We start from the raw sequence: 22,499 nt of genomic DNA on the forward strand, positions 1-22,499 counted from the left end.
GATATCTTTTTTATATGATGTCTCCTATAAAGCATTAGAGTTAGGGGCATTCGACATGACTCTTAGCTAGTAATAATAGTAATCATTAGGTGACAACTTTGCCAGTGAAATTCTCAAGACATATATGGTTTCAGAGAACTTCGAGCTGAAGAAAGCATCTTGAGCCAAAATTGCAGCTCCAGAAAAAAGTTCTGTGGGGATTTTTTTGTGGAGTTTTTTGGTTTGTTGGTTGGGTTTTGGGGTGGTTTTTGGTTTTGTTTTTTTGTTGGGTTTTTTTTTGGGGGGGGGGCGGTGTTTGGTTGGTTGATTTGATTTGGGTTTTTTTGGGGTTATTTTTAAGAGACATAAAATCTCACCTTCTGACTGGATGAAAGACCATTTTGGAGATCATCAGATTAGTAGCTGAGTCCTTCACTTCTTACCCTTTTAAGATAAGCTTTTTTGTAGTTCAAGTGGAATTAACTAACCAACACATGATCATTCCCTCCAGTGTTTAATGAAGTTCACTTCCAGACCACTTAGCTATGAAAGAAACTCTAATGCTTTAGAGCTAATGGAAAATATGAGATGCTTCTCTCTGCTGTGGTTTCTGCTCAGTGTTTGACAAGTATCTTGTGCTGCATATGTTTCCATAATGCCAAACATGAAGAAGCTAAATGTTTTTTCTACCTGTCAAACTCTAGGCTTAAATTATAGGTTTAAACTAGCAATAGTATGTGTGTGTTTAAACTAACATAGTAGAATACAGCAAACTGTTCTAACTTGCTAACACATACAGAGAAAGGAATGTTCAGCTGACAGGGGAAGGAACATTATGAGACTGATAACTAAGGAGACAGTAAATAATACCAAGGATGCTAGCCTTCAAAATAGCAGAGTGGCACCCAAAGTGGAGTGAGACTGGAACAGACCAGAAGCAAGGACATGCCAACTGCTAACTCAGCGCTAGGATCTTGCAAGCATGCGCAAGCATTGAGATCATTCACTAAGCACAGTGAGGAAGACTGTTGGCGACCACCAGAGACTCCCACTCAGCAAGAAAGTGCATGTGTAATTAGAGTGCAAATATTATATTTAGTTCCTGGAAAACCTGTGAATATGCATGAGTATGCTAAATATATAGCCACCGTCAGCAAATGACAGTGCACTCACCTTTGCGAAATTACTTCTGTGTGCATCCAGTGCTGCAATAAAGAATGCCTGCTTTCTAAAGCTCCAAAATGAGTCTTAGAGAGTTTCTCTGACCAGCTTTTACTGTAACAAAACTAGCATGAGTAATTGATAAAATGGGCTTTTTATCTTTTTTAAAGGTCAGACCAGGTGATCCTTGAGGTCCTTTCCAACCTGATAGTCTCCTGGCTGTGTGGTGTCTACATGTTTTCAGATGTTACTAAGGTTTTATGTCTTAGCATCTTTCAGCAGTGCAACAAAGTATGATGAAACACCTCACAAACTTTTTATGGTGAAATAGTTAGTCATTGGAAATCTTTTGTAACAATGATGTCTCTCATTAACTGGAAGAATAGCCTATTCTTTGCCCACAGGAACATTAGGTTTTTCTCAGCATGTAGGACCGCAGTTTGTGCAGTTTTGTTGACAGTAGGTGGCATACCTCTCCCACTTGAATTCGTGCGAAAGGCTTGCTGCCTATTGATCAAGGCTAGTTCTTACCAAATGCTAATATCTGTTCACTTCAGAACACATAGCAGCTTTTTCTGCCAGCGCTCTCTTTTAGGAAAGGATTAAGCCTGAACATCAGTTTTAGAATAGTATCAACATAATCTGAGCTGCACCTGCTTTCTGCTGTCCATAGTTGTACCTTCTGCATTTAGGCAGACTCCTTCCAGCCTGTGCTTTCCCCACAGCTCATTGCAGCAGCCTTGTTATCTGTCACTATTGTTCCATCTGCAGTGGAGGCCAAGTTCCATCTTGGCCTCATGCACAGGAGGTAACTGAAACCCTAGTAAGTTTTTGCTGTGTGTCATGGGCATTTTCAGGCAGCTGGACTAAAAATATTTGTGTCATTTGGTGTGAAATAACTTCCTTAGAATACAGTACAGAGTGTCTAAATGGGAAGATCCAAGATAGGATCTCTCTTGGCAGTTTTGTAAAATAACCCTCTTCCTTCCAAACCCAAGGCCAGATAAAAAGCCTTTTGCATGCAAAACAGCATCCCACTTCTAGTTGTGTCAACCTTTGTAAAATAAACTGTTTCTACACCATTCCTGTTAACCAGTGTCTCTGCTGGAACTTAACCGTTGTACACACAATCATATTTATATTTGAAGATCCACTGGTATAAATGCTTGCTTGCACAGATCTCATGGCAGGATAAAGACTTGAATTTTGATCTCACATGAACGAATCTGTGATTTTCAATGTTACCTCACTTTAAAAAAAAAAAAAGAAAAAATGAAAAGAAAAAAAAGAAAAAAAAGTTTTCTTATTGCTTGATTATTCAGCACTTTTCCCATCTTCATTTCTTGAATCTTCAGTTCTCTGGTAACAACTGGGGTAAATAAGCAGGGCACTTTTCAAAAGCACACACTTTTCTCTAACAGGCTTTCTAGTGAAGTCAGGTGAGTTTTAGCACTGGCTTCAACATGACCAGAATTAGGCCAATGTGGAATATATTTCAAAATCCTACACTGAAAACCTGATAATCTTATTAAGTTGTCAAGTATCTACTTAGGCAATATCAGTGCCAAATAGACAGGAGCCTCTGATTGGTCCCATTTAAATCTGTTCTTATCTAACTTAAAGTACAGTTATATGCTAAAGGGAGGCAGTACTTGATTTTTCTTTCAGAAATGGAAGTAGACAGATTGCTTACCTGATAACCAGGAATCAAATAAAATAGTCTTTTTCTTTGGGAAACCAACCAACCAAACAAAAAAAAACTGCACAGAAATTCCTTGGGAGACCTAATCTAAATTTCACCCTATCCACACAATAATTTTTAGTTCCAATGTTACACCATTCTGTACTGAGTGTTATGACCAGCTTGACCATGACGTTTTCTTTTTGTGGGTGGCAAGATAAAATAACTTAAGTCCATTTCAGGGGAGTTTTTATTTGTTGCCACATGGTATAACAACTGTGTGGGGTTTTCTTTCAAAAGAATAGAAAATTCAGTGCAATATATCATGAATAAATGCCATGAGGACTGATAAAAATACATGCTACCAGTAAACCAGTGAAACTTACCAGCCAAGGGCTTCCACATTTGCTATTCTAAAATCATGATGGCTACAAAGTTTTTATAGGATCTGGTTCTATAGGTCTTAAAAAAGTAATTCTTGAATTTCCATAGAGATTATATCTTAATTTAGAGGCAGACCCGGATGACAAACTGGCATGGTTTTGTTCTCTTCATCTTATACTTGCCTCAAATGTCCATATTTTTAATTTAAGGTCTGTTTACATTTGATGGTGGCATGAAATCAGGTGCCTGCCGAAACAGTTCAGTTTTGCAGGTACAATTCACGTCACATTGGTCTCCATTCAGTTTAATGAGATGGTCAGTTTAAGACAAAATGGGGCCTGCAGTCATCTTTTGGGTGACTTTTTCATACCTTTCAAGTTTTTAGACTGAAGATTGTTTCTTATGATCAGCAGGATAAATTCAGCACTCAGATTTGCATTTACAACTTGGAAGTCATGAAATGCGAGTGGGCTTACACTTCTGAGAGTGTCACTGAGTCTAAAACAACGTAATCTGCACATTTCTAGAAGTTTGAAGAGGAAAATAATAACCACTCTAGAAGACTTGTCTTAATACTGGCTAATAACCAATATACTGGTATTGAAACACTGGTTTGACTTAAAAACTGGCTAATAACCACTCGAGCCAGTCTTGGTTTTGGTAGAAGAGACATCAAGGTCAGGCAGAGTAGCTGGACTCTGTCATTCCTTGTCTGAGAACTGGGCATTTGTCAGTGTGGGTCATGACTGAACCCTGGTTCAAGAGTATAGTGTTGTAGCTTGTTAATTTGTTTGGATTTTTTGTTGGACATAGGTCAGGGTTAGCAGATTAAAAGATGTTTGTCATTTGAAAGGTTTGGACATGTTAAACATTCACTCTTTCTTGAGCTGCTTTGGTGGTAGATCACAAAAGATCATTCCTGGGGATGACAAATACATTCTGGAGGGTAATTTCCCATGGATTCAGTGCTGCCATCACTCAGACTCCTGAGTTTTACTGTTGTCTTCCGCAGAGGCAAAGCTGAGCTGGTGCTATTTCTGATCAAGCAACCATTATGGCAAAGTAAACTTGGTCTGCCTATTTATTGCACAGTATTCACCTAAAATGTCAATTAGTTGAATCCAAAATGTTTCACTGCATCATCAGAGTTCCCATAAACTTTGATGAAACCCAAAGTTATGTTTCCTATGGAATCATACTGGCTTTAACAAACCTGCTGGGAGGCAGGCCCGGTGATTGTAGGAGATAAGCCAAGAACATCAGTGTTGTGGGATGCCAAAGTGTCCATCCCCAAACTCTTACAGTGTTAACAGCAACCAGGCCAAAGCACTCGACTGTGCAGCAGGACCTTGGAAACCATGACACTCATGTTCAGATCAGGCTCTCCACATTTTCAGGCTTCCTGTTCTTGCATCAGGAGATGAGTCCTAGGTCTTGTCTCTGAACTAGGTTCAGCACTCTGCCAGTAGGAACTGTGAGGAATTTGATTCAACATATGATTTGCACAGCTTCCAACTTCCCAGGGAGTCAGAATCTGGCAGCCTCAGACAACCCTGGCATGGAGAATACTTATTAAGACACCAGAGGTGAGGTGATACAACTAGCTGTTCATGAACAGGGACAGGGGGATCCCCTCTCATTACCAAAGGGGACACAGGGCAGGATTCCTCTTCTTGCTAAATCAAACACCTGCTTTAGATGATGTGTCCTTCACTTCGTGGCTGTAGCAGCTAGATCTGCACTGACTTCAGAGGAAGCCTGGAGTCTCTTTGCAGTTCAGGTCTCTGTATACTAGACAGCTGAAGTTCAGTAAGACAAATCCCACTCTGTTTTTACAGCACTCATAGTCCTGGAGAAAAGTGAAAAACTTACATACACTCAAAAGCACAGAAGCCAGATAAGGGCAATTCTAAATTCATCTTAATTTAATGAGTTATTTTTGATACCTAAGATAGCTTATGAATATGCTTGATTGAACCACTGCTACTCTGAGAATAAAAAACCATTGGAACAGAAGGCAGTTGTCAAGGACTGTCAGCAAGGGGTTGAAGTGCAATATAGAGGAATGGTCTAGCAAGTACAGCCACTGCCAAAGTGATCCAAAAGGCAGCACTAAAAGCTTCATGTGCAAAGAGTTTGTTAATATTTCTTTTCATGACTTGAGAAGGGTTCTCAGGTTAACATTCAAAATAAACAAAAAATGACAAAGCAACACAGCTATTAAGACTCTGCCAAAGCCACAGAACTATCTGGTGCCTCTTAATACCTTTGATATGACTGTCTGTACCAGTCTTTTTATTACTTATTTAAGAGAACCACACAAACCATACAGATCTTTGTTAAGCTGAATCAGCTTTTTTGGTCTCAGCTAAAATTTTTCTGATTCTTGGAATGTACTGAGGAACCTCACTTTGAAAATCAGGTCTTCCTGAAGGCTGTCAAGTTAGATACCCCAAAAAAATTTGCTCCTTTGAAAATCAGAGTTTGCAGGCACTAACCCCAGAGGAAAAAAATAAGCAACATTTCCTCAGTTTCATACTATTTTTAGTCACTTCCTTAACATTGGGAATCCCAAGTTTCCAGTATTACATGTTATGTCGTAACAGATACAGGTAAATGAGAACATATGAAGGAGAAGGGCATCTGGCAGAAAGAACATTTTGTTGCTTCTGCTGCAAATCACATTCCTCCTCTTAGGAGGTCATTATGTGCTACTAATGTCATTGAGAGTTTGGTTCATGTTTCCGGCAGTACTGGACCTGGAACTAAAAGCCAGAGATCACCTAATAAGTGCAGTTTGTTTGAATGTTGTTTAAAAAGCTTTTAGTTGTTAAAAACAATTGATTTTTTCAGACAGAAAAGTACACATGCTTAGGTTTGCCTGACTGAACTTTGCTTCTGAGGCTAAGACAAAAATGTTGACATTTTTTACTGTGGTTTTGGATTTCATCTGCAGGAACAGAAAGCTTCGCATTTAATTAGTGGAGCCTCAGAATTCATTATAGCAAAGTAATATCTTTTTATGTCAGTAAATGACAGTCCCAACTTTCACAATTTCTTTACCTGGCTGCTTTGAAAAAATGGAAGAGGCTCAGTCCTAGCTGCAGCAGGCCTACTCTATCCAGGTACTTGCTTTGATGAGATTGAAAACCTGGGTTCTGATAGGGATGCTGAAAGGAGCAATAGTTTTGAATACAGATGTGACAGAACTTTGTTCAGTTATATAGGACTGAAAGGATTCTCCCCGACATATTCATACAGTAACAGTGATGTGCAAATGGCTTCACAAACTTCTGTTGTCCTGTCAAGGTGCTGGTTCAGGCCCTGACTCTTAGCTAAAAAAAATTTCAAATGCAGTAGGGGATATTTGAGGTGGAAAATGCTACCCCTGCACCAGGGCTTCATTTAAAATAACCTTCCAATTTTCAAAGTTCTGAGGGCTTTTGCCTTCAGGAATTGCTTACTCAGAAATGGAAGAAAGAATGAGAACAGGACCAGTCTTCAGTCTCTTTCTCCTTAATGTCTGAACATTTACAAATTGTCTGCAATAGATCACCTAGTATCTTCCCAAGAAACAAACCAACTTAAAAAACCTAAAAAAATCCAGAAGCCATACTAGAAAAAAAAAAGCACAAAACCAGAGAAGAGTTACAGCAGTAACACAGATTCTATTCCTATGGAAATGGACATGTGAGAGAAAATACGCAGTTTTTACAGCTTGCAGCTTTTAGGCCAGAGTGGGAAAACTGTAAGTTTGTGATGAAACCAAGGGAAAAAACAGGAGAAATGTAAAGTGTCAGCAGAGCTCAGGGGCAAAGGCTGTCAGGGATGTAGTAACATCTGGGTGTGCCAGCTGCAGAATTGAGAGTGTGTAAAATCTGAGATTTTACACAGTCCTACAGCCCCTCTAGACATAAGGCAATAGTTTCAACTCTTGGGGTGCAAAACCAATGGCTCACACACTTTTCTTCTAATTTTAGCAAACACACCTGCTTACACATATAAAAAAGTTAGCAGCTGTGTTTTTCATAAATTGGAGGTCACAGACAAATGTCTTAAACGAATTCAAAACAAACAAACAAACAACAAAAAAACAACAAAAAACAACTCTCCAAAAATTTCCTGCCATTACTCAGAAGTTTTTAGTATCTTTTTCATTGCTAAACCCAAAGTAGGTCAATCCTAGGAAAGAAATATTAGCAATCTCTTGACAAACAATAGTTTTCAGTTTTGGTTCTTGACTGAACTGTGTTCACTGAATGTTTCTTCTCAACTGCCAAAAACCAGCAAGACCAGTTGTACTTTTCCAGGCACAGTGCCACCAAAAATTCCTTTGGGTTGCATGCCATCTATGAGCTATCAGAAACCTGGCAGAGACAGGCCGGTGGACAGGATGAACCACAGGGCCTCTTTGTGAGAATTTTCAGGGAACAAACAGGATCATTAGAAATACATTGAGTACACAGCTAAACATAAGCACAAATAAAACAGATCCAGTGGTTTATCAAACATGAAAACACATGAAAAATATATCAAAATTGTTGGGAAATGAAGCAGAGAAATAAAAATAGTTTGAACAAAATCAGTACTTCCTGTGCTGTTGAAAAAGCACACTAATGAGCTGTCTGTTGGTTCTACATGTATCAGCTAGGCCAGCTTTTTAAATGGCACCTTGAAGAAGAGTGCAAGCAGCTACCAAGAATATGAGCTCCTGTGGAGGCATGGCATGTCTGGGATAAAAGCCAGTAAAGGTGGGTCAAAAAACTCAGATTGCAAAACTTGGTCAGAGCATGGAAGTGGGAAACTGAATGCCAAAATATGTTTCTAGGGATCAAGTAAATGTACTGGATTCCAAAGGTCTCTGGAGAATTATGTGAAAGCAAAAAAATCACCACTGACAGTTGTATCATGAAGCAAGTGTAAACCACACCACTTACAATTTAAATTCCAGATAGCATATCAAAGAAATGTTTAGAAAATACTGAAGCAAAAGGCTCTTTTTCATTAGGGCTTAATGAACTAACACTGCAGCAAGGGTAATTCTTTCCTACATCTTTTTTGTAATTAGATGTGCACTTCACTAACAGCAGAACATCACTCTGATGGGTTTTTGAGTTACCTTATAACTAGAAATAGATACAATGATCAAAGCAAGTACCTACTTTGGAGTTTACCTACTTGTACTGACAGAAGAAAAAGCCATGGGGACATGGAAGAAAGAGCCTAATTCTGAGAAGTCACAGACCTTGCCAGCTGATAGCCATCCTAGTACTGAAGATTCTATGTTTAGGTAGGTTCAAGCAATTCAGTGTATGATAGAGGAGTCAAAATACAATGCTATAGTCAGTAAGGTATTACCTCCCAAGGCAAAACAAAACCATTCTTGTACTTGCTCCCAAAGTATGATATTGGCAACTGTCATTTGATCAGGAAAACAGCTACATCACCATATTGGGGATTTTGTGGGATGAGGTGGCAGGGATGGTGGAATACCCAAGTGATCAAATGTACAGGACTCAAAACATAGGGCAGCACTCAAACATTTAGAGATTCATGTTGAAACAGAGAATATTTTGGATGTAAAGACACATGACGAGAAACGTAGCAAGGTATGAACTCAGGTTTTTTTAACAGATATAGGTAGGGAAGATGGAAGAACAAGGTGATTTCTAACTCAATGCTGCACCAGATATGACATACTTGCTAACTTACCCACAGCTTGCTTTCAGCAGGTAAAACCAACAAAGAAGGTATCCCACATCTAAAAGATATTATTACATTATATCAAAGCCTTTGTTAAAAAATATTTATTTTCTGTTCTTTTCCCATGTCAGTCTAGTATATAGAAACAGCCAGGATGAGTAGAAGGTGGAAATGGAAGAGACACAGTTCATCTAAACAATAAAGCAATTTTACTAATACCCAACTGAAGGCTCTTGCAGTCTTGCAATCACCTGCATGTGTAGGAAGCTCCACTAGAACAGAGGGGAAGGAGAGTATTCAGAAACTACTGCAAATTATGGAAGGTGTAGTTATGAAGTACCCTACACTTCTCCTCCCCAGCCCCTGAACATTGTTCTATGATGCTCTTGGAATATGAGATACCATGAGGTGAGTATAGATGATTTCTCACACAGCAGTCCTAGATCACACAGAGAAAGCTATGCAAAAATACATTTTTCTTCCTAACGGAAAACAACATTTAAAGCAACTGTGTAGAAGATTGAAGACAGAAACTGGAAACAAGAATAAGCTCTGATCAGAGAGGGTCACAACTGCTACTAGAATCCTCTGATGACTTGAAGTTCTGTAGGTGAAAAAAGGCATCATATATAAGCAATATACTATTAAACACACATTATTGATAATATACATTAGAGCCATTTTGACTTCTTACATGCAGATAACTATAAGAGGGGTAAAAGACCTGGTAAATACCTATGTCACATACAGGTAAACCCAGGGTCAGACAGTGAAAATGTGCAACATTCCCAGTAGAGCTCAGTATGCCTTAGGAATGTACCTAAATTATCTCATTACTGTAAACCATTAGTTAGGTTTTTGGACATGATATGTCTTGTCAGACACTGGTGCAGTGATTACTGTAAGCAAAGCAACCTCTCATTTCAGTGGACACTGTTACTGCAGTGACTGGTTTGGAGCCAGTTGCTGCAACTTGGCTACAGACATTTAGTCACATCTTACTATATCACAGCCAGTCAAACAGTAAAGGTGAACTACTGGGTACACCTCTCAGCACTGTAGTGTCAAGCACAGCAACACAGACACACAGATGCCACAGTGAGTAGGAAGAAGCTGACTCAGAAGACTGATGCTGGCAGTCTTTGCATTACTACCATTGCCAGTGAAGGAAAGGACAAACTAGGAAGAATAGGGAATGAGTGTATCGGCTGAAGCCTACTAAATAACCAAGAGGTAAACAGCTTAGCAGAAGAATTCAAGCAGAAGGCCATGCACAAGCCATTTTCCAACCGTACACTTGAAGTGTCCGACAGATACTGCTTCTGCAGGGAAGACAGCACTGAATTCACTTTAATGAAGCTATAAATCCTGACAGCCCTGTAAAACAGTAATATTGACAATAGAGAAACTGGGAAAACAGGCAGCCTATATCTTGCTGACCTGGTCAGCAAGGTGCACAAAGACAACTGTCTTGCACTGGCTTCTCCTCCATCTGCTTGCAAGGCCTTTAATGCTAGAATGGTGCGAAATAACCGTTTTTCAACCCCTGCCAAGGTAAATGCCCTGTTAACAGGTAATTAGCAGACTACCTAAAACATGTAAGGCATTCATATATTTATATATGTGTGTGTGCACTTGTGTCTTGAGATGGACTTTGAAAGGCACAGTGTCAAATTATGCAGTCAGGATATACATTTGAAGCTGAACTTTGCAATCTGGAAAATATACACTGCCTGAGGTCTTCCTTCCCACTTTGAATTAAGCACCAAATACTGCATTTTCTGGCTACTCACTTCTGTGTTCTGGATGTTGGCATGAAGTTCAGGCTTGTAAAACTGTTTTGGTGTTGAGGATGTAGCTTTTTGGTCCTGAATCTGTTCCAGAAAAGGACTGCAGGAGTAGAAAGTAAATTACAAGTTGAGCTTATTGGAGTTTGGTGTTTGAATTATTTAGGTGCAATGAGAATATGAATACTCATTCTGGTTGATTTAAAAATTCTTATTTTAATGAGAGAGAACTCTGTAAACCTGCAGAGGAGTGGCTGATGACCCAAGGTGAAGGGTTCAGAGTCAGACCCGAGGATGTGCCCAGCAGATAGGCACTGTCTTGGAATGCTGTGAGTTACACCATAGCAGGCCTTTGCCTATTCTGCCACAGTGATCAGATCTTTTCCATGTTTATGTTTGCTCATCAGATAGGCCTTCTTGCTCATTTTATATCTGTGAGTCCATCTCTTCAAATAAAGGCATATATTTGTTGGAGATGTTTGACTTGTTTTGCATGGGAGCCAAACATTGATGATAAGTATAGCAAATATAATACACCAGAGCAAGTAAACTCTGGTACCTGATCACATGTTGAGAACTACAGGCATATATTTAGGTATACAGTGATAATTGTAGTGATTTAAAAAATGAGATACAGTCCAGTAAGGAAAAAAAATAGCAGCTACTTAACATATCTTTAAGGCACAGGGCTGGAAATAGGAGACTGCAATGCCTTTTTCAGCATCATTCCACCTGCAGACAGAGGAGAAGCAGCATTCTTTTTACTGGCTCCATCCACTTCAACAGAAGGCTATTTTTCATCTTGAGGAAGGAAAAAAAAAATGCTGGTGGGCTGCCTTCCTTCCTGTTACCATGAGATAAGTAAAAAGCCAAAGTAAAACAAAGAACAGAACCATCTCCAAAACAGAACCATGCTACTGACAGTAATTGTGATCCTGGCACGTGAACCTCTTGAGGTTTGGTGTGTAGCTCACGGTCCAGTCACGCAAACAAATCTCTTAGTCTTTAAAATAAACAGGAAACAGCAGTAAATAATCTTAAGGGCCACAAAATTAGAGGGTTAGTAACAATCTTATTTTTTGAGAGATCGCTTTGAAAAAAAGACTTATCTCCACAAGTGCTCTAGCAGTGGTTCTTATGATGATACATCAAATTTGTTACTCAAAAAGTCATGCAATTTTAGTACATTTTGGTCCATATTCACGTAACTTTTAGTAGGAACATTAATCTAGTGATACATGAATAACTTTTCCTTCAACTTCTGAATGCTTCCCACTCTGCAGCAACCGCCTTCAAGCACAAACCAGCTGAACACAGACATGAATGGGTGTTTTTTTTCTGATAAAGGAAGTGTTAGTGTAAAATTCATGGTTTGGGAATTCCTTGAGAGCAATGGCTCTACCATGGCATTTCCTTATCCATGCTAAGTATGTTGTATCCAGTGTAAAAGAGCACACAGCACCGACTGAAGAATTAAGCCTGGCTGTATGAAAACAGAAGCTGGTTAAATAGGTGTCCCTGGAGCTATTTCACCAGTGGGAATATGAGAGTGAAGTAATCCACTTGGTATCTACACTTCCACTTTGCACAACATGCTGTGATGGAATATTTAAATATGATGCATCCTTTTATTGCCAGGTCAATTACTCTTGGCATTGCTGTGCTTTAGTCCCCCACATCTGAAATAGCACTAGTTGCTAGCTGTGACTTCAGACATAGATGCGTATGAAAATGAATTTGTCTTAAAACACAATTGATGCATCCTTTTTGTACTACTGGGATACTTTTGTTGGAAGTATACTCAGTGCAGTATAGAAGAATTGGGTAAGAGGAACCTCAGTATAATATTTAATATTGTTAAACAAATATCAACATTGGCTTTCAGCAGTTATATGAAATGTTGGCATGAAGTACAGGACAGACAACAGAAGATATCTAGAAATAAACATGGACCCTGTATTACAAACTTACCTATTAACTCTAGGGGACCAGTCATGTTCTTGCTAACACTGCACAATGCTGCTGGGGAAAATTCCAGATAACTTTCAAGATGCAGCATTGCATAGTGAGGCTTTTTCTTGTGCTTAACTTCAAAGGTGACAGAAAATCCTTTCACCTCTCAGTCCTTAGCTGTCCTTTCCTGAAGACTGCCTTGGGACAGCCTGACAGCATTTCCCACACTGTTCTAAGGCATGATTTGCCACCACCACATCTCACTGCTTGGACTTGGGCAGTGTTCCAGTCTGATTACCTTTTACCATCCTTTACAGCTGTTAGCAAGACACCTAAATGGGTGTTTATGATGAATGCTCTGTACAGATTCATGGTGCAGGTAAATCAAGCTGATATTTGTAGGAAAGCACTATACTATTTTATAGTGGCTTTCATTGGAATTGCTGAGTCAGCTCCTGGTATTCATTTTATCTGAGCTCTTGGAAAAAGTGCTGTTAAGCCCCTGTATCCACCATTCCTCTCACCTTTTTTTATCAGTGCAAAATGTGTACAGAAGTCTCCAAACTCAGAATGCTGATCTGTCCAAATGTCAGTGATTTAAGAGGCTGTGCAAAAACTTAGGTAGCCTTCAGCCATCCTGAAGGTTACAGGTTAATCAAAAGATCCATGCTTTAGTGATGGATTCTTCTTTGGGCAGTAAAACCAATTACACACTGAAGTGCTCAACCAGCTCTTTCCTGGGATTTTGCTAGGCACCACAGGTCTGAAAGATTGTTCAACCTAATTCCCACCATTCTCCAGAAAGTTGTGATTTTGCTACAACCACCTGAAAATAATCTCATTTTCATAGAATCATAGAATAGTTAAGGTTGGTAAGGACCCTAAGATTATCTCGTTCCAACCCCCTCGCCATTGGCAGGGACACCTCACACTAAACCATTCCACACTGAGGTGCTTTTCTGCAAATATGGCTTCCCAACCTACATCCCTCAAAAGTTATGCAAAAAACTTTTAATTCCCAGAATAGAGCTTCATTTCTTTAAATCACTAACAAGAATGCTGGTTTTCACCTATAAAGATAATGCAAAAAATGGAAAAATGGTGAACTTTTTTTTGCCAAAGCTACAGGTAGTACAAATTTCATGTATCAAACTATTCTGTAAAATCATCTAAGTGTTACATGGTTATTCATGGAGAACTGAATGGTCTTTCTGCAAGACAAGACGCATTGCCTTGACAACTTTCTAAATGAAAATGGCCTGCAAGTATTTTAGGCTTAGACATGTCATTTGGTTTCTTTAAGACATGTTTAAAATCTCAATTTCAGAAACAAAGTGAAGGTTTATTGGTGTTTTTTTTGCCAAATGTCCAGAAAATGGGTTTATATTACTCACAGTAGGAATAATACAGAGTTGTGTTAGAACTTCCCACTTAAGGAAAATAAAACAGAGTAGAAAAGGGAACCTGAAGAACTATGGAAGTGTTAGAATACCTTTCTGTCTTCCCACAATGGAATTACATCACTGTGCACTCAGTAAGGATCCAACTTTATATTTGTCATGGGTTTTTTTGAAGCCTCTCACTGAGTGTCCTGGAAAGCAACTTTCAATTACATTCCATGTCCCAGGGTTTTGTGCAACCTTCATAGTTCTTCCTATGTCTAATCTGCTAAATTGCAACCTATCAATAGAGATTTTCGAAGAGGAGAGTGGTGCTTAATGGAGAGATTACTCTTGGGAGCATGTCAGTACAAATGAGGAATTGCAAAAACCAGGAGATGACAGCTCTTGCAAATGTTTACACGGGTATTTGCCTGTTTTCTGGTTCCTGGTGAATAGCAGTGCCCACAGAACGCTAGAATGGGACCTAACACCTCAGCTTTCCTCTTGGATGTTCCCCAAGGTGTACATCCCAAATTTGACGTGAAGTGCAGTCCTGTACAATGTGAAAGTGTCAGTTCCAACTGACTGACACAGATCCACTGTAGGAAATTGTTCCACTCTGGAGCTACATGCGTAGTGAGGTTCAGATTTCCTGGTACCTGTTCCACACCCTTACTTCCTCTTCCTTGAAGAATTTGGAAGCCAGTTGAGATTGGAGATGCTGTTCACCTGTATCTTTGTGCTCTGTATTTTACCAGTCTGTATTTCTTATACCAAAGTCTGGGTGAGCCATATCATCTTTGTAAAGTGATTAAAAATTACAGTTCTCTAGTTACAAGTGAGTATGTGAACTCTGTCCTATCTGGCTGAATAGTTGCTGTACAATTCCAACATGCTTTGCTTTTGAACAAATAAAGGCAAAAAAAAAAAAGGAAAGAAGCACAGCTCTAGGATTAGACTTGATACTTTTGTCTGATGCCTTGAACTCCTTGTTTGTCGTTTGATAAGGAAATTTACGCAAAACTTTATCTATTTGGGTGCTGGCAGGTTCAACCTTTTCAGGACAAAAAGGCCCAGACTAACACAATAAACAAAGCATATCAAATTCATTTTTGCAAGGACAGTCCAAGTTTTGTAATCTTCTTCAGGCCAAGTGGAAACCTACAACTGCCAGCTCTATGGTTAATATTTTACAGACTCAAGTAAGAAAGAGTATATAAGCAAATGCTTTCTCTTCTATCTTCCAGCTTTTCTGATCATTTTAACCCACATCATAATCTGCAACCATGAAGTGGGTAACATTAATTTCATTTATTTTCCTCATAAGTTCTGCCAGTTCCAGGAATCTGCAAAGAGTCGCTCGAGGGGCAGGTAAGAAAGAACCACTTAGTTGTCTTTGCAGTCTTTGCTATATTAATTTCATGTCTTTAATGCAATTTCATGGACAATTCTTACAAGCCTGATCCAAAGAGAAGAGATAAACTTGATTGACTTGAAAAGAAACTAAATGAAGAAATCATGAGGAGATGGCTAGAACAGGACAACTTAACTGGGTGAGAAAGTCTGTTGACACCCCTCTACAGCATCTGTGTAGAGCATGAACAGATGTTGATTATTCAGCATCTGTTACTTTCCAGTGCAGAGAAAGGGGATGCACTGTACTTTCGCAAGTGCTGTCTTCCGCATGGTAGTTCATATGTGAGCTCCTCACCAGTAAAAGGTGACAGTTTTCGCATAAGCAGGTCAGAAAACAAAAAAATCTGCACTTCAATTAGGGCTATAGGAAGGCTAGCCAAAACCTCCTCATTGTTTTATCTCTCCCTGTATTATAAAACTTAAGACATTTGTCAAGAAAATATTTCTGCAGGCAGTCCTAGACATTTTTCCACTAATATTTTTGATTTTTGTTTGAAACGTGAAAATTTAACCAAATTCAGTTATCCGGAACTGGCTGGAAATGCCAATGAACAGCAGCAAGGAAAAAATCTTTTCATTACAATTTTCTGCACCAAAAAAGCAGGTATATTCCATTAGGTAAGAGAATTACTCCTAATGTTTTCTAAATGCATCTGAATGGTATTTCTAGACGAAGATGACTGCCCCAGTCTATCTCATTCATTACTGTAGCCATATGACTCAGTATCTGTTGAAGAAATCTCATGGGAGTCTTCTCACCAAGAGCAAGGTGTAACTACAACCTGTATTTGTTACCACGAGGACCAAGGGAAGGTGTTTACCTGCTTTTCTTCTCTCAGAGTGCACAGATGATATGCCCTGGTTGGAACCAGAATATTGAATCTGCCAAATTAATCATTTTGTGTTCAAAAAGAGAAAATTCTGTTGATGCTTGCTCTCATCAAACTACAGCTACATTCCTTTCTTTGTAGCATGGACATGATAGTGGTGTCAGTTACTCAAATGACATGTTTGCTAACCCTTAACAGTAAGCTAAAGCAGTCATATTGAGTATTTGAAGTAAGTATGTGTTTGCAGAGGTAAATCTTGTATTAAAATCCTAAAAATCACATGCTTGGGCTCCTTCAGAAAGATGAGTGTGCATAAGCATCAGGTGTCTACAGACAAATGGACAAGAAGGGTCATCTGAGACATCAAAGAGCTGAGGTGGCTGAAAAGAGGTTTAGATTGAAGTTCCCAGAACATCAGCACAGATTACCCAGAATGGTGTGCCAGAGGTGGGATTTGACAAGTGTTCAGCATCAGCCTGGGCTGTTTCAAAACAATGATGCTACTCCCTCAAGTTATTCCTTTAAGAACTGGATGAATGCTGTACCCTTCTGCGAATCTGACCCAAGGTTCCCAGCAGGTATTCCTTAATGGGCCTAGCACAGCCAGGGGGATAGGGAACCTCACTGTTCTCTGCTTTTCTTCCTAGAGCACAAGAGTGAGATTGCCCATCGCTACAATGACTTGAAGGAGGAGACATTTAAGGCAGTGTAAGTGAACATTCCACTTACATTTTCTGATTGTTTTCCATCTCTGTTGATACTGGACAAAAAAGGGAAACTAAAACACACCACATGAGCAAGTGAAGAGTGTATGTGTCTCACTGAAGGCACTGAGTTAGCGTTACTGTTAGTATACAAAGCCTACAAATATGTTAAGACCTGCAAAACTCACTATGACTTTCATGCTCTCTGGAAAAAGAACTCCCTGCAAACCTTATGAGAAAGCCTGTGTTTCTTATGGGAAAACAGTTATGCTGGACTGTGACATTACCAAAAAAACCCAACCAAACCCACAACAGTTTTTTTTTAACAATTCAATTATTTTCTTTTGAAATTGGTTTTGGGAATGGCAGAGGGCCCTGGCAGAAACATACCAACTTCAGAAAGAAGGCAGTCTGAAGATCAGAATTTGTAACAAAATGACAAAACCCAGCTTAGTTTACCACTGGTAAAAGCAATAGAAAACTCAAGTCATAGTCTTTTTTGTTTTATTTCTAATCTATTATCCAAGACTTTTGTTCTTGGGGAGTAAGGCTGAAAACCTTCTAGAAAGGAGTTGAGAAGTGGAAGGATATGGGATCTATTACTAAGCTCTTCATGGTACTCTATTTAAGCATTTGTGCACAGAATTTGAACAATTTAGTATCCAGATGCACCTTTGAAAATGTTAGCTGTAATGTGTCTTATCTCCATATCCCAAAATGTGCTTTGTGTTTCAGTGCCATGATCACATTTGCCCAGTATCTCCAGAGATGTTCTTACGAGGGACTGTCTAAGCTGGTAAAAGATGTTGTTGATCTGGCACAGAAGTGTGTGGCCAATGAGGATGCTCCTGAGTGCACAAAATCACTGGTATGCAATGAATCCTTTGGTACTGTGTTTCTTCTCATTCTGTGTAGCTACCAGCATCATCCTCACTGAGGATTTATACCTGATCCTTTCAGGTGTGGCTGTTGTCATTGGCAATTCTCAAATTTTAGTGTTGAAACAAAGAACTTGGTTGTGTTGGGTTCTGAAACTGCAGTTCAGAAATGCCTAAGTGATCTGTGGAGCCACGTACTGGAGCCCAGACACCACACACAGGCACATTAAGTTCAGCATTGCCTGGAAATAAATGTTAGCATTTAGTACAAGTACCCCAGCAGTAAAATACAGGTCTTATTCTAGATATTCAGGTGACCAAAATGTGTGGGTTTTCACACTGGGATGAGTTGAAAAGGTATGTGTGCTGATTTAAGGTACTTAGTTTATGAAGTTTTAAAAAAACTCCTGTAAGATGAGGTAACAAAAGAAGTTTGCAAGTATGGAAGATCCGTGGGTGTCTAGCAGGCTTCAGAAAGACAGATGCCTCTGTTCTTGGGAGCTCTAACATTCAGACCAAATGACATGACTACATTAGTTCCCCATAAAGGTTTCTGCAACCTGATCATCAAGTAGAATCTCAAATTCTGCTTCAATTCATCTGAAAATTCAGTTTAGTCATATTAGAAGTAAAAGGAGATCTCTGTCTTGCACAGAGTATTTTAAATTACAATTATTTTTTTTCAATAAAGCATTGTAACAGTTTTGATACTGGACCACATAAAATAGAACTTTGTGAAATTGTGTTGAAAACAATGGATTATTCTGATTTATGGTCTAAATACTATCTCTGTAAAAATGTATTTACTTATCAATCTGAGTTTTCTTTTACAGATAAGTATGTTGTACATTATACTGTCTATAAGGAATAATTCTGACCCCCAGCATCTCCCTTACAGCCCTCTATTTTCCTGGATGAAATCTGCAAAGTCGAAAAGCTCCGTGACTCATATGGTGAAATGGCTGACTGCTGTAGTAAGGCTGATCCTGAAAGAAATAAGTGCTTCCTGTCATTTAAAGTCGACAAGCCAGACTTCATTCAGCCATACCAGAGACCAGCTGCTGATGTGATATGCAAGGAGTACCAGGACAACCGGGTGTCATTCATGGGACAGTAAGAAAAATCGCTATTTTGTACTCTTTAAGCATTTAGGTGTGTAGAAGAGGGATCTCCAAGCTCTACAGAGTGCATGGACATGCAAGACATTAGAATTTGTAAGAGTTCAACCTGATATTTGCATGTGTAAATCAGTTGCTCAATTGTTAAATAGCCAAAGCTCTGATCACGTTTTTTCACTCCATGCTAGCACAGGTTTTTTCATTAAAAAATGGGTTTTAAGGGATCACATTCTATAAATCTTGGGGGACTTCTTTTTTTTTCCTCAGAAAACCCCCGAAAAACACAGTGTTTCCAATATTTACTTAATAATTTACTTGCTCAAGTCTCCAACTACTCTCATAATTAGAGAGGATGAAGAAAGATAACAGTAGGAAGAATAAAAATCAGCAAGAAAATCTTGGTGAAATGGCCATAGAATAATTTTCACACTCAAAATCACAATTTTCAAGTATCTGACAATGCATTTAAAAAAATCAAACCATATGCACATCAATCTAGATGGCTGTCAATAAAAGGAGTTAATCCACCTGTCATTGCTACTGAGCTCCGCTTTGGAAACTGAGATTTAGGAGAGCGTTTCCCATCGAAAATATTTATTAGGAAAGTAGATTACATTTCTGAACTCAAAAGTTATGGAAGCTCTAAAAGATTTAAGGCCATTTGCTGTTGTCACTGGAATATGTAACTTAGATTTTTCTTTTCCTCACAGTTTCATCTACTCTGTTGCAAGAAGAACCCCCTTCTTGTATGCTCCAACAATCCTTAATCTGGCTGCTGATTATGAACATGCACTTCAGAGCTGCTGCAAAGAGACTGACGTTGATGCTTGTTTGGATGAAAAGGTATATCCAATTTTTCACTGTGGGTGAAAACTAAGCAAATGTTCTGCTGCATAAAGGTCTATTCTGATCTTAGTAACAACTCTCTTTAAAGGAAGAAGTGACTTTAAATAGCTAATGTTAAATTACAGTTTATAATTCCAACATTCTGCTTTCCTAGGACGGTTTTCAGTAAACATTTGTATGTGGGTCTGTAGAAACTAACATGGAGTAAAAATTCATATTTTGTTGTTTTTTTTTTTAATTAAACAAAACAAACAAAAAAACAAAATAATCAAACCATAGATAGCTAAGTTTGTCTTTTTGTCCCTTTGCTAACATGTTATCAGGGAGCTGTGAGTATTGTGCAGATGTGCTGAATCTAAAGAATATGTAGCACTTGGAATTTTTCATTTGTGGTGAACTGTAGCAGGAAGGCATGCTACCAGAGAGGCGTGAGGGCATGAGGACTCTCTGTTGGCAGCCTAACATGCTATCACCTCATCCAGTGTGTAGGTGTACAAGAGGTCTTTTTGCTCTATTTGTTGTTCAAGCAAATGGAGGAGAAAGAGTGAGAAACAAGTAGAATTTTCCTGTTCATTAAAAACTTGGTATGAAGAACTTGTAGAGAAGGATTAACCATGAGTTAGTCCAATGATTCGATAGCAGGTGACTTCCAAGGGGCTCTGCTTTTCAGAGAGCTATAGCTAAGATTCCATGTTAGCAGTGGGAATGGCTTGAGCCTAATTTTGCTTTTGTGTCCAACTCAGTCTCAGTGACTTCTGTATAATCGCTGCAGTGCTTTTTAAGACAACTTAGGCTCCTTTGAAGCCACAGGCTTCAATCACATTGAAGTATTTGGCAAACAGCAGCATATCTGTAGAACTGCACTGTGCCATAAGGTGTAGCATATAGACTGGAAGTGCAGTGCTGATTGCAAACTGGTTAGGACTGCCTAAGGAGTTCTTAGCTGGTTTGGCTTTTCAGCAGAGTTAACTCAACCAGGACCTGCTGTGCATCTGAAGTGGGAGTTTCAGATTGTTTTTATTCTCAGTCCATTAAATGTGACAAGTTTAGTGACCATGTGCATCCTGTTACTATAGGCAGGTGCCATAAAAGAAAAAGCCAAGAAAATAAGCCTGAAACACCAGCATTCTTGTGAAATCCTCGACAAGTTTGGTGAGAGAACTTTCCAAGCAAAGTAAGTTCCAATCAGTTTTTTGTAAAAAGTAGGCTTGTTAACATGAACCCGAAACTAATTGCAAGGAAAATTGTTCACTATGAGGAAATTCTTCCCTGTGAGGGTGGTGAGGCACTGGCACAGGTTGCCCCGAGAAGTTGTGACTGTCCCAACCCTGGCAGTGTTCAAGGCCAGCTTGGACAGGTCTTGGAGCAACCTTGTCTAGTGGAAGGTGGCCCTGCCTGTGGCAGGGGTGTGGAATTGAATGAGCTTTATGGTCTCTTCCAACCCATACCTTCCTGTGATCCTATCATTCTAAGAAAACACTAGCATATATAATTCACTTCCAGATGCAGAGTTAGAACAGTGCACTCATGGCACTTCCTGGCAAGCTTTTTGTTTATTGTTTCTTTTAAAGAAGTTTCTAGTTTGAGCCTTAAATCAGTGGAAGAGTCAGATTTGGCAGTATCACAGTTACTATCAAAGCTATGTTTTTAAGATTAAAAAAGACTTAATCTTTCCAACAGAGTTGCTTTCCATTCTGTGCTTGGCTAATACGCTAACATTGACTAGGATTGACTTACTAGATATAGTCAGTTTTTATATAAAGACTTAATTAGGACTATATACATTTGCACTAAGCAATCTAGAGATCCTTTACAGGTCATTCCCCAGCCATGTGGAATTCTAGGGTGTGATTCTTACACAGACAGCTCAGATAGAACAGAAGAACCAAACACTTGTTTCTTTCTATTTTAAATGAGCACTGGGTACTTCTGCAGATGTCAATGCCCTTTTGTTTTACTAACCACCAGAAATTAGATGAGAATAATGAATTAATATTTACTTCCAACTTCCAATTTACTTCCATCAATGCTGATAACAGTATCACAACTGTTAGCAAGATTTCTGTTCAACAGTGAGCTTTAAAACAAATGTATTTTTCTTCTTTTCCACCCAGTAAACTTGCTCTCCTGAGCCAGAAATATCCCAAGGCTTCGTACGCAGAACTTATTAAAATTCTACAGAAGATTTTGGGTATCCACAAAGAGTGCTGTGAAGGGGACATGATAGAGTGCATGGATGACAATGTAAGCTAAGTATTTGTCAAAACTGTTTACATACTTGAACAATGTTTAGGAAGACAACAATTTGTGCAGCTGCTCATTCACAGCCCAGGGAATTCATACTCAGCACTGCTGGAAGATTCTTTAGCCACTGAAAATCTCACAGCCAGCTCAGCAGCTTGTTCCTGGAACTAGGCTTTGCACCAGTTCTGGATCTAGCCCTTCATGATCATGAGGGCAAGGAGATGTTACTTACAGGATTGTGTGTGTGTTTGGCTGAAATCAAAATGTTTATCTCGGAGGTTGTTTGATGGTATTTACTCACTTCAGTCGTAAACAAAGCAAAAGAAAGCACAGGCATTTTTCTGCCATCCTCTTGAGTGTACTGCTGTTTATGCAGCTTTCCTGTAGTGCCAAGGAAATCTAGATAGCAGCTTGTATGGGAGGATTAGCAAAA

At 39.1% G+C, this 22,499-nt stretch overlaps 1 protein-coding gene across 6 annotated transcripts in view; it reads left to right on the forward strand.

Annotated features, from left to right (window-relative positions):
* The window catches only part of LOC101880744 (serum albumin), a 42,653-nt gene that overhangs the window by 14,235 nt on the left and 5,919 nt on the right, over positions 1-22,499 (forward strand). For 3 of the 6 annotated variants that reach the window (XM_031044711.2, XM_031044715.2, XM_031044712.2), the window contains exons 3-8: positions 16,924-16,984; positions 17,716-17,848; positions 18,757-18,971; positions 19,687-19,819; positions 20,899-20,996; positions 21,937-22,066. In XM_031044711.2, the coding sequence (XP_030900571.2) occupies positions 16,924-16,984; positions 17,716-17,848; positions 18,757-18,971; positions 19,687-19,819; positions 20,899-20,996; positions 21,937-22,066 (770 nt within the window). Of the gene's footprint in view, positions 1-15,277; positions 15,402-16,923; positions 16,985-17,715; positions 17,849-18,756; positions 18,972-19,686; positions 19,820-20,898; positions 20,997-21,936; positions 22,067-22,499 lie in introns of all 6 variants that reach the window. The other 3 variants (XM_005144136.3, XM_031044714.2, XM_031044716.2) reach the window with 2 other exon arrangements.

Source organism: Melopsittacus undulatus, chromosome 5 (genome assembly GCF_012275295.1).
Source record: "Melopsittacus undulatus isolate bMelUnd1 chromosome 5, bMelUnd1.mat.Z, whole genome shotgun sequence".
Classification (NCBI taxonomy): Eukaryota; Metazoa; Chordata; class Aves; order Psittaciformes; family Psittaculidae; genus Melopsittacus; species Melopsittacus undulatus.